We start from the raw sequence: 12,867 nt of genomic DNA on the forward strand, positions 1-12,867 counted from the left end.
ACTGGCATTTTGCATGTACTATTTAATGAAGCTGCCAGTTGAGGACCTTGTGAGGTGTCGATTTCTCAAACTACAGACTCTAATGTACTTGTCTTGTTGCTCAGTTGTGCAGTGGGGCCTCCCACTTCACATTCTGCTTTGGTTAGAGCCTGTTTGTGCTCTCCTGTGAAGGGAGTAGTACACACCGTTGTAGGAAATCTTCAGTTTCTTGATATGCAAATTGCCTCTTCAGAAAGAAAGAGGACTTTTACTCTACAGCGCCACCTATTGGTAGTAGCGATCCTACAAGTCACAATCAACCCTTTAACGAGTCTTGTAGTATGACTTAGGATACAAACCAAATCAGAATCTCAATTTGCAGACACGGTGTTTCGAGCTGTTGGCTCTCGTCAGTGCAAAGTATGAGATCTGATTTGGCTAGGTGAGAGGCTCTGGACTAGGGTCTAAGAAGTAACCTTACTTCTTAGACCTCAGTTTCTTGACAATTTCTCACATGGAATAGCCTTCATTTCTAAGAATAAGAATAAGACTGTCGAGTTTCACATGAAAGTTCTTTTTTATGGCCATTTTGAAGTTTAATGGAACCAACAAATGTAATGCTCCAGATTCTCAACTAGCTCAAAGGAAGGTCAGGTTTATAGCTTCTCTAATCAGCCAGACTGCTTTCAGCTGTGCTAACATACTTGCACAAGGGTTTTCAAGGGTATTTTACCCATCCATTAGCCTTGTCACACAGTTAGCAATCACAAAGTACCATAAGAACACTGGAGTGATGGTTGTTGGAAATGGGCCTCTATACATGAAGATATTGCATTATAACCCAGACGTTTGGAGCTAGAATAGTCATTTACCACTTTAACAATGTATAGAGTGTATTTCTGAATCATTTAATGCTAGCTTCATTGGAACAAACTGTGCTTTTCTTTCAAAAATAAGGAAATTTCTAAGTGACCCTAAACTTTTGAATGGTAGTGTATGTCCCCATCCAGGTCCCCATATTGTAGTTGTATCCCCATCCTACTTCTCATATTATAATTTTATGCCCCATTCAGGACCACATATTGTAGTTATGTCCCAATATTGTAGTTATGGTCCCATCCAGGTCCCCATATTGTAGTTATGTCCCCGTACAGGTCCCTATATTGTAGTCATGTCCTCATATTGTAGGTATGTCCCTAGGTTTTTTATATTAGGAAAATAGAAAAAAGTGATCCCTATCCTGGTATACATGATCCCCATGCATATCCTGATATGCATGGCCCCTCATTCCCATCCTGGTATGTATGGCCCCCTCATCCCCATCCTGGTATGCATGGTCCCAATCCCTATCCCCATCAGAAAAACATTAAAAAAATTAAACCATCCTACTTAACTTCCCTGCACTCCCTCGCAGTGTCTTGTTCTTATACCAGAGCTGATTTATGCTTGTAAGCAGCTCATAGCAGTGATGTCAAGCGCTGCCTACAAGCAGAGGACAGTTGCCAGAATACTCACTGCTTCCCACGTGGGACTATCAGAGTGGAGAGCAGTAAATATTCATTGATCTTTAATAGTGGGCACAGTAGCCGGCTTCCTGGGTGATCACGTGTCCGCTAATTAACGAATGAATATTCATTGCTATACACTCCTATAGTCCCGATGTGGAGAGCAGTGGATATTTATTCTCTAGTAGCGGACACACGTGATAGCCCGACCACTGCAGAAAGCCGGCGGCAGCGCTTATTGGGACTGCTATTAAAGAGAATTGAATATTTACTGCTCTACAGTCCCATGGGCATGGAGAGTAGTGAGTATTTATTTCTCTTTATCAGCGGGCACAGTGTTAGCCGCAGCAACCGGCTCCTGCCTCCTGTGACCTGCAGCGCCGCCGCTGCTGCTTCCCCACGTCCCCATCCACAACCCACATCAGGTACATCATTTCAATTGAAAGTGCGTTGAATACTGAAATAAAATGCTGCCGTCGGCGGCCCCCTGAACCAGGGATGCCAAGGGGTCTACAATGCCTGTGGGCTGCAAGAAACAGCCTCAGGGGCCGCATGTGGCCCTCAGGCCGAGTGTTTGAGACCTCTGTGTTAAAATATGAGGTTGTCAGAAGTTTTTTTTTTTGGAAAAGCATTACAGAAATAAGGTGACGAGAGGCTGACTTACCCCAATCAGCTGTGACTATGACAGCAAGCTTTGCATTCCGCTGCCCCCCAAAGTAAGAGCCCCTTTGATTAATACATTATGGTCCCCATCTATGAACTCTGAATTCCCTGACCGCACAGTGATACTGTGGTTTGTATATTCAGTATAAGATCAGTCTACTTTTTTTGTTTCCTCAAAGAAAAGAGCTCAGAAACTGACCATAAAGTCCAAATTAATATAATAATTACTTTATTGTACAATATTAAAGGGAATCTGTCATCTTGCGGCCAAGACCAACTGGGGCTTATCTGCAGCATTCTGTAATGTTGTAGATAAACCCCTGATGTAACCTAAAAGAGAAGAAAAAGGAGTTATATTATAATCACCCAGGGGCGATCCGGGTCCGATGGGTGTCGCGGTCCGGGTCCGGCGCCTCCCATCTTCTAGCAATGACGTCCTCTTCTTTGCTTCCCGTCGCTGCTCCGGCGCACTGCTCTGCCCTCAACAGGAAGCAAGAAGACATCACATGAAGATTGGAGGTGCCGCACCCGGACCGAACCCGGACCGCCCCTGGGTGAGTATAATAGAACTCGTTTTTTTTCTCTTTCAGGTTACATCAGGGGCTTATCTACAACATTATATAATGCTGTAGATAAGCCCCTGATGGTCTTGGCCGCATCTTATATGTCAAAAAAATAGGTGACCAATTCCATTTAATGGTAAAATACAGGTTAAAAACAAAGGCATACGTAGTATGAAAAAGAACAAAAGGAATGGCACTCACCGTTCTGAAGAAGTGAATTTATTTTCAGATAAAAAGCATAGGCTCAGGAGAGATGTGTGAACTGTGGACAACTGCGCTTCAACTGGTCCTGGAGTCAGGTAACAGGAAGGTCGAACTAAATACACTCACAGATGTGAACAAACCTCCTAGTTACTGACACCTACTCCCACTTAATAGAGTGAACAAAATGTGAACATACATATAATACAATTAAAACACAATAACTAAATACAGAAAAAAAACCCTAAACACTGTTGCTATCATTATAATTTTTACAAGAAAACAGACATATCAGTTTTTTCATTTAGTCCTAGTGGTCCTGTGGCACCTGACTCCAGGACCCGTTGAAGCGCAGTTGGCGTGAAACGGCCATTGTCCACAGTTCACACATCTCTCCCGAGCCTATGCTTTTTATCTGAAAATAAATTCACTTCTTCAGAACGGTGAGTGTCATCCCTTTTGTTCTTTTTCATACTACGTAGCCATGCATGTTTTTCTTTGGATTGAGCACCCGTTCTGTGGGTAGCTGGCGTGCAGCACAGGTGTGTGAGTTTGTACCGCACTATAGTGCACATCAAGGTGGAGGCAGTGGTGCCGAATTTTCTTCTTTCTTCCTAAAAGCAAAGGTATACATTGAAAATTGTCATAAAAATCACAAAAAGGGACTCACACCCAGGAAAATATGAGCGATGATAATAATTGTGAAAATATTAAAAATTTGAATACATATAATTAACTAGCTGAAGAGCCGGTATTGCCTGGGCATAGTAACCAACTGTGGTTAGTTATAACAAATTATAATGATTATATTGCACATAAAAACCGTGCATCTAATCCTATCCTGTGTGATACTGACTGCTGAGCCGTGTATCTAATACTATTCTGTGTGATACTGTGTGCTGAGCTGCGTATCTAATCCTTTCCTGTGTGATACTGACTGCTGAGCCATGTGTCTAATCCTCTCCTGTGTGATACTGACTGCTGAGCCATGTATCTAATACTATCCTGTGTGATACTGTGCGCTGAGCTGTGTATCCAGTCCTATCCTGTGTGGTACTGTCTGCTGAGCCGTGTATCTATTTCTATCATGTGTGATACTGTCTGCTGAGCCGTGTATCTAATCCTATCGTGTGTGATACTGTCTGCTGAGCCGTGTATCTAATCCTATCCTGTGTGATACTCACTGCCGAGCTGTGTATCTAATCCTATGTGATACTGCCTGCTGAGCCATGTGTCTAAAGGCCCCGTCACACTAAACAATGTCCCAGCAATCCCACCAACGATCCGACATGATGGGATCGCTGGGACATCGTTAGGCTGATCGCTGGTGAGCTGTCACTTAGACAGCCCCAGCGATCAGGACCAGCGACGCTGGTTTCTAATGTAAACGTCGGGTATCCAGGAGCCGCGCGACTCCTGGATATCCGCTGTTTACCTTGGAAAGCGGCGTACACGCTGGTTTCCAAGGTAAACATCGGGTATCTAGGAGCTGCGCGACTCCTGGATACCCGACGTTTACCTTGGAAACCAGCGTGTACGCCGTTTCCAAGGTAAACAGCGGGTATCCAGGAGCCGCGGCTCCTGGATACCCTACGTTTACATTAGCAACCAGCGTCGCTGATCGCTGGTCTCTCGCTGCCACACGCAGCGATGCGCGCTGGGCAGCAGGAGACCAGCGATCGAAAAACGGCCCATGCCGCTCGAGCACGATCAGCGATAACCGGCAGGGGGGCCGGTCGCTGATCCCCGTCACACAGCGATCTCCCTGATGTGTCACAAAATCAGCGATCTCGCTAGCGAGATCGCTTAGTGTAACGGGGCCTTAATCCTCTCCTGTGTGATACTGGGCTCCCCCTGCAGTCTGTGTCAGAGGGTGGTCTGTGTTGGCACGGTAATAAATTGTGTTATTTCCAGCTTTACAGAAGGACGAGAACACCATAGAAATGATAAGAATAATAGGCCTCCGTTACCTGTCTACAAAGAAAACTTGCAGATAGCAACCAATCACAGCTCATTTTTCATCTTTTAAACAGCTCTGGGACAGCGTGGCAAGTTTTGAGTGGCGACTTTTGTGTTTTGACTTTTATGTGGCGAGGTTGGTGTATGTGTGGTGAATGTGTGCTGAGGGTGGTATATGTGTTGAAGCACGTGGTAGTGTGTGGCGCATTTTGTGTGTGTGTTCATATCCCCGTGTGTGGTGAGTATCCCATGTCAGGACCCCACCTTAGCAACTGTACGGTATATGCTCTTTGGCGCCATCGCTCTCATTCTTTAAGGGTATGTGCACACATAGTTTTTTGGGTGACAAAAGTCCTGCGGTTTATCTGCGGTTTTGCCTGCGGTTTTGCACCTCATAATGGATGAGGTGTAAAACTGCAGCGCTTCTGCACCAAACAATTGACATGCTGCGTTTTGAAAACTGCAGCAAAACCGTGCGGAAAAAAACGCAGCATGTGCACAGCTTTTTTTTTTTTTTGCATCGGAAATAAAGGTACTGTACAACGCAGCAGAATCTGCTGCGTTTCTGCAGAGGCAAAACCGCTGCGGAAACGCAGCAGTTTTCACTACGTGTGCACATACCCTAAGTCCCCCTTGTTCACATCTGGCAGCTGTCAATTTGCCTCCCAACACTTTTCCTTTCACTTTTACCCCATTATGTAGATAGGGGCAAAATTGTTTGGTGAATTGGAACGCGCGGGCTTAAAATTTCGCCTCACAACATAGCCTATGACGCTCTCGGGGTCCAGACGTGTGACTGTGCAAAATTTTATGGCTGTATCTACGACAGTGTAGATGCCAATACATACACTTTTTCCCTATTATGTAGATAGGGGCAAAATTGTTTGGTGAATTGGAACGCGCGGGGTTAAAATTTTGCCTCACAACATAGCCTATGACGCTCTCAGGGTCCAGACGTGTGACAGTGCCAAATTTTGTGGCTGTAGCTGCGACGTTGCGGATGCCAATCCCGGACATACACACATACATACACACCCACATTGAGCTTTATATATTAGATGTAATCAATCATTGATTCACACGAAAATTCATTGACATAAAAATAGCAATGAATTACACATGATAAAAAGTATGAAAAAAATATAAAGTGCATGCGTGTAATAAAAAATCCATGATAAAAAACAAGATTCAAAAAGTTTTATATAAAAATATGATGAAACAGTGATAAACAATCATGAATATCTAATAATTAATCAATGCAATAAAATGTGCAGTAGAAAAGTGCATGAAAAAAGGAACTAGAGATCCAATAAGTAATAATACTAGATCACAATGATAAAAAGAGACTTACAAGAGTTAATAAGGATCCCTGTCCACTGGATGGCGTCCTCCCGTATGCGCGTTTCGGCACACTGCCTTCGTCTAATTTTTATCGTATGTAATTCATTGCTATTTTTATGTCAATGAATTTTCGTGTCAACTAATGATTGATTATATTTATTCAAATTTTTAATTTTTTCAGAATTATTATCATCTCTCATATTTCCCTGGGTGTGCGTCCCTTTTTGTGATTTTTGTGACAATTTGCACTGTTTACCTTTGTTTTTAACCTGTATTTTACCATTAATATTGTACAATAAAGTAATTATTATTTTATTTTGGACTTTATGGTCAGTTTTTTTGTTCTTTTCTTTGTTTTATCTTTATTTCCCGACTTTCCTTTTTGAACTACTTTGGTCCTATTTCTCTGGTTTTAACGGTATTTATTATATAAATTTTTGTGACATACTTTTTATATTTTACATTTTGATACCTTTATTACCATTGATTCTTTGTTTTAATTTTTGTTTGATTTTTTTTCCTCGGTCAGATTTTAGAAACTAACAACCTCAAAGACACCATTCACATCTTGCAGAAATCTCCAAATAAAGTTACTGCAGACGACCTTGGGGATAGAAAGGTAAATTGACATATAATAAAACACCATCAGATTTTTTAAAATTTCTTATCTATGTTCTTTTTAGGAATATTATGTGTTTATTTTATGCCTATATGCCTTGAAGCTATGTAAGCCTAAGAATAAAGGGATCGATTCAAAATTTGAGTTTTTTTGTCACTTTTCTTTGTTTATCCTGTGGATTTGCTGACGTTTTTTTGCTTCACATGCTTTAAAATGGCTCATGTGGTTCATCCACTTTGTGAAAAATTAAAAATGGTCTATGTCCATGTCCTGATTTGTTCATGTCCTGATTTATGTGTTTTTAGAGCAAAAATTTGCATCTAAATGTCGCAAATATTGCTGGCTTACATGAAATCACTCCAGGGTGGGGGGTGGGTTACGTTTGGGAGTTTCAAATATATATATGTCCTTTGCAGCCGCTGCAGAACTGAATTGGTCCCTAAACTAAAGTTTGTGAAATTTCTTTGAAACTATAGAAAGTTGCTGCTAATCATCAAAAGCTTCTAAAGTCCTTAAAAACAAAAATCAAAAGATGTTTGTCAGGGATTTACTTGTCTACCCCACTCCCAGTTTCAGTTCGGAACTTGCAGCTCTTTGGCACCCCCCTAACCCTCAGGTTAGTTAGGGAACTACACCTTTGCTGTGTACTGATTTACTCCAGAAAATATAGGCAGTGTTTATTTTTTTTAACCATTTTGTGTAGTCCCAACATCTGTTCTGAGGGCATAAAAATTATAAGTTTGAAAATTGCAAAACATTTCAAAAATTGTCATATGAGGGCTTGTTTTTGATGGATAAATTATAGTTTTGCATGACAGTATCACTTTGCATATAATGTACTGGAAAACTAGAAAAAAAAGTTTACGTGGGTTGAGATGGTGAAAAAAACACAATTTTGCTATAGGTTTTTAGGGTTTTTTTTCCCGCAGTGTTAATTGTGTAATAAAAATGTTCTCCACGTCAAGCAGTCCCCATATGAGATGGTCATCCAGTCCCCTATATCATAGGGTCAGCCAGTCCCCTTATCATATGGTCAGCCAGTCCCCTATATCATATTGTCAGCCAGTCCCCTATATCATATTGTCAGCCAGTCCCCTATATCATATGGTCAGCCAGTCCCCTATATCATATGGTCAGCCAGTCCCCCCACATCGGATGGTCAGCCAGTCCCCTATATCATATGGTCAGCCAGTCCCCTACATCAGATGGTCAGCCAGTCCCCCCACATCGGATGGTCAGCCAGTCCCCCCACATCAGATGGTCAACCAGTCCCCCCACATCAGATGGTCAACCAGTCCCCCCACATCAGATGGTCAACCAGTCCCCCCACATCAGATGGTCAACCATTCCCCCACGTCAGATGGTCAACTAGTCCCATCACGTCAGATGGTCAACCAGCCCCCCCACATCAGATGGTCAACCAGTCCCCCCACATCAGATGGTCAACCAGTCCCCCCACATCAGATGGTCAACCAGTCCCCCACATCAGATGGTCAGCTAGTCCCCTCACGTCAGATGGTCGGCCAGTCTCCCCACGTCAGATGGTCGGCCAGTCTCCCCACGTCAGATGGTCGGCCAGTCTCCCCACGTCAGATGGTTAGCCAGTCTCCCCACGTCAGATGGTTAGCCAGTCTCCTCACGTCAGATGGTTAGCCAGTCTCCCCACGTCAAATGGTTAGCCATTCTCCCCATGTCAGATGGCTAGCCAGTCTCCCCACGTCTGGTGGTCATTACATGGTCTGCCAGTCCCACTGAAATCAGTGTGTTTGGATGACAACTCCAGTGTGTATGAGGGTCTCTAGTAATCTTTCTGTATGGACATTATAACTATTAGACCTTCCCTTTTAGGTAACGTCTTTGATTGGAGAGCCTTTTTTCACAACCAGCCTCCTACCGTGGCACAACTTGCGCTTCTGGTACTCTCGTACAAGTCTCTCTGAGAATTTGGCTAAGGACTGCGTAATGCTCCCCATTTCTGCCTCCTTATATGTGTTAGCTGTAGAATTTAAGGTAAGTGTACACTATAAGTTTTCTATAATATTAGAGCTGAATCTTGACGGCTCGTCCTGACTAATTAACTACAAATGACTAACACGTGAAACATGGATTTTTGTGATAACTCACCGTAAAATCCTTTTCTCCGAGACGCTCATTGGGGGACACAGATACTGTGGGTGTATGCTTCTGCCGCTAGGAGGCTGACACGAAGTGAAAAAAAAAAAGGTTAGCTCCTCCTCCGTCGTATACACCCTCGCCCCTATTGCAGGCGGAACTTAGTTTGGTGCCAAAGCAGTAGGAGGACAACAAAATCAGCCGTAATACAGGTACAACATGTCCAGAAAAGGACCACCCTTATATCACATAAATAAATGCGTATTAACTAAACAAAAACAGAGCCAACTGGCTAATAGGGTGGGTGCTGTGTCCCCCAATGAGCGTCTCGGAGCAAAGGATTTTACGGTGAGTTATCATAAAAATCCATGTTCCTCCTTCGCCTCATTGGGGGACACAGATACTGTGGGATGTCCTAAAGCAGTCCCTGGGTGGGAGATTGACTCACCGTTCCAAGCTACATGCACCTCTTGTTTAAATGGTGCGCCACCGCTGCTTGGACAATCCATCTACCCAGGCTCGCATCCGCCGAGGCCCGAGCATGGATATTATAATCCGATCCGGAGAAAACACAGGTGAACGGCACCAAAGTACTAATCCACCAGCAAGCAGTCCAGGATCAATCACAGCAACACTATGTGCAGCACTCTGCATGGGATAACTAAGGTGCTCTGCATCAGAAAAAACATCATTGAAGCATGAAAAAGAGAAAAAGATGTGGCACTCACCCAATTTGCAGTGCGATATTACTTTATTCAACCATTAAAGGTCATACAGCATAGGACAGGCAGAAAACATGAAGCATGCGGGGAGAACGAACGGACGACAGCCGTTTCGCGTGCAAAGACGCTTCAACAGGTCCAGGTGTGTAATTACGTGATGTCATTTCCTTAAATAGGTATATGACTAACATCAAGTGAACAGTTAAAATCATGAACAACATTTTCAATTTAAAAACAAATAACATAATTACATCTTGATGCTGACTGAACAAACAATGAAATAATCAAAACAAATTTTTTTCTTTTCAAAAAAATCTTTTTACAACGGAGTAAAAAAAAATAAGTGAAAAATTCCTTACAAGAAGATCGAAAGATCCAACCTATCATTCAGTCCTATTGGACCCTGCGCTTTTGATTTAATTATCCATCTGGCTTCATGTCTCATCAAGAATTTATTATGATTACCACCTTGTGGAAATTTTACAATTTCTAAATCAGCAAAGCGTAATAATTCAGGGTTGGAGTTATGTTTATCTTGCATATGTTGTATCAAGCGCAAAGACCCTTTGCCTGTACTAATAGAATGGTAATGTTCGCGAAATCTTGTTGCAAGTGGTCTAATAGTTTTTCCTATGTAAAAAAATAAACAAGGACAAAACAAAATATATACCACGAATTTACTTTTACAAGAAATAAAATCTTTTACCAAATGCTGAATCGGTCCGATTTTAAGAGGATTAGAAATAGCAACATACATAGTTTTGAAGGCTGAAGGAAGACCTTATGTCCATCTAGTTCAGCCTATTTTTAGTGCAGCTGTTCTGCATTGTTGATCCTGGGGAAGGCAAAAAACCCACAGAGTAGAAGCCAATTTTCTCCATAGGTAAAAAAAAATCCTTCCCCTAAGCTGGGTCAATCATCTACCTATAATATTAAGTTATTCGTAACCTTCTATACTTTTACTCACAAGAAAAGCATCCATTCCTTTCTTAAATTCATTCAGTGAGTTGGCCATCCCCACTTCCTTAGGAAGAGAATTCCAGAGTCTCACTGCTCTTACCGTGAAGAACCCTCTTCTATGCTGGTGCAGAAATTGTCTTTCCTCCAAATGAAGAGAATGCCCCTTTGTTCTTGTCACAGTCCTTGGTACAAACAGTTCATTGGAGAGATCTCTGTATTGCCCTCTGATATACTTGTACATATATAGTAAGTCTCCCCTAAGTCTTCTCTTTTCTAGAGTAAATAGACCTAATTTTGATAACCTTTCTAGGTATTGTAGTGAGCCAACTCCATTTATCATTTTAGTAGCCCGCTTTTGAACCCTTTCAAGTTCAGTAATGTCTTTCTTGAGCACCCGTGTCCAAAATTGCACACAGTACTCCAAGTGTGGTCTGACGAGTGATTTGTACAGAGGGAGAATTATGTTTTCATCTCGTGTCCCCAGACCTCTTCTAATGCATCCCATGACCCTATTTGCTTTGGTGGCAGCTGCCTGACACTGGGCACTCCAATTTAGCTTCTTATTGACTAAGATGCCCAAGTCTTTTTCCATGTCTGATTTCCCTAGCAGTTTCCCATTTAGTAAGTAATTATAGCATCTGTTTCTCCTTCCCATGTGCATAACCTTACACTTATCTGTGTTAAACCTCATTTGCCATTTTTCAGCCCAATTCTCCAATTTACTCAGATCTGTCTGTAGTTGCAAACTGTCCTCCTTTGTGTTAACTACCTTACATAGTTTTGCATCATCTGCAAATACTGATATTTTACTGTGTAAGCCATCCACTAGATCATTAATAAATATATTAAATAGTAGGGGGCCCAATACAGAACCCTGTGGTACCCCACTAGTAACCCTGGCCCAATCTGAGTATGCACCATTAATAACCACTCTTTGCTTTCTATCACTAAGCCAGCTACCTACCCATCTACACACATTTTTCCCTAACCCAATCTTTCTCATCTTACTTACCAATCTTTTATGTGGGACAGTGTCAATTGCTTTAGAGAAGTCGAGATAAATTACATCCAATGATTCTCCTTGGTCCATTTGAGAGCTTACATCCTCATAGAAGCTGATCAGGATAGTTTGACAGGAGCGATCCTTCATAAATCCATGTTGATATGGAGTTAAAAATTTATTAACATTGAGATATTCCATAATGGTATCCCTTAGAAACCCTTCAAAAATTTTACCCACAACAGATGTTAAGCTTACCGGCCTATAGTTTCCAGGTTCCCTTTTACACCCCTTTTTGAATATTGGTACCACATTTGCTTGCCGCCAATCAAAAGGAACAGACCCTGTTTCTATAGAGTCTTTAAATATAAGGAATAGAGGCCTGTCTATCACATTATTTAACTCCCTTAATACCCGAGGGTGAATGCCATCAGGGCCTGGTGATTTGTCAATTTTAATCTTACTAAGGCGTTTCTGCACTTCTTCCTGGGTTAGGCAGATAATACTTAATGGGGAGTTTACATTATCACTCTGCATTTCCCCTGGCAAATCCTTTTCCTGTGTGAACACTGTTGAGAAAAAAGTATTTAAAACATTTGCTTTTCCCACATCGCTCTCTATGATTTCACCCTCATTGTTCTTTAAAGGGCCGACACCATCAATTTTAATCTTTTTACTGTTTATATAATTAAAGAATAGTTTGGGGTTTGTTTTACATCATATGTAAATGACAGTGATTACAATTACCGCATTTAAAATTGCCTTTTGGTGAATTTTTTTGTAACCAATTTTTATTAAGAGGGCGCAAACGATTATGTACTAGAAGATCAGCTATATCATGAGTGCGTTTGTATGCAAATTGCGGGACAGTGGTACTAATTTCTTGCAAATCTTTATCGGAACGCAAGACATGCCAATTTAATTGCTGTATGTACAATCCTATCAATAGAACTGTGTTTAAAGCTGAAAATAAATCTCCTTTGTGAATTTGTTTCACTATTCATTTGAAGTTTTATGACGTTTGGTAACCCTTTTTAATAAATCACTTTGTGAAATGGCTTTTACCCGTTCGTGAGCTTCATTTAGAACCCCAATTGGATAACCTCTCCTCAAAAAACGTTTTTTTAATTCCTCAATTTGTTCATTAAAGATATCATCGTTACTATTCTTTTTCCTTAATCTAATCATCTGTCTAAAGGGAAGCCCTTTCTTCATGTGCATAGGGTGTGCACTACTAAAATGT

At 41.6% G+C, this 12,867-nt stretch overlaps 1 protein-coding gene across 4 annotated transcripts in view; it reads left to right on the plus strand.

The window, feature by feature from the left end:
• LOC141072596 (protein arginine N-methyltransferase 7-like) overlaps positions 1-12,867 on the plus strand; it is a 224,992-nt gene that overhangs the window by 153,836 nt on the left and 58,289 nt on the right. For all 4 annotated transcript variants that reach the window (XM_073559880.1, XM_073559882.1, XM_073559881.1 and 1 more), the window contains 2 exons: positions 6,741-6,830; positions 8,679-8,840. In XM_073559880.1, coding sequence (XP_073415981.1) covers positions 6,741-6,830; positions 8,679-8,840 — 252 coding nt within the window. The remainder of the gene's footprint in view (positions 1-6,740; positions 6,831-8,678; positions 8,841-12,867) is intronic.

This window comes from Dendrobates tinctorius, unplaced genomic scaffold, assembly GCF_039654945.1.
Source record: "Dendrobates tinctorius isolate UK_male_01 unplaced genomic scaffold, ASM3965494v1 ptg000278l, whole genome shotgun sequence".
NCBI classification, from domain to species: domain Eukaryota; kingdom Metazoa; phylum Chordata; class Amphibia; order Anura; family Dendrobatidae; genus Dendrobates; species Dendrobates tinctorius.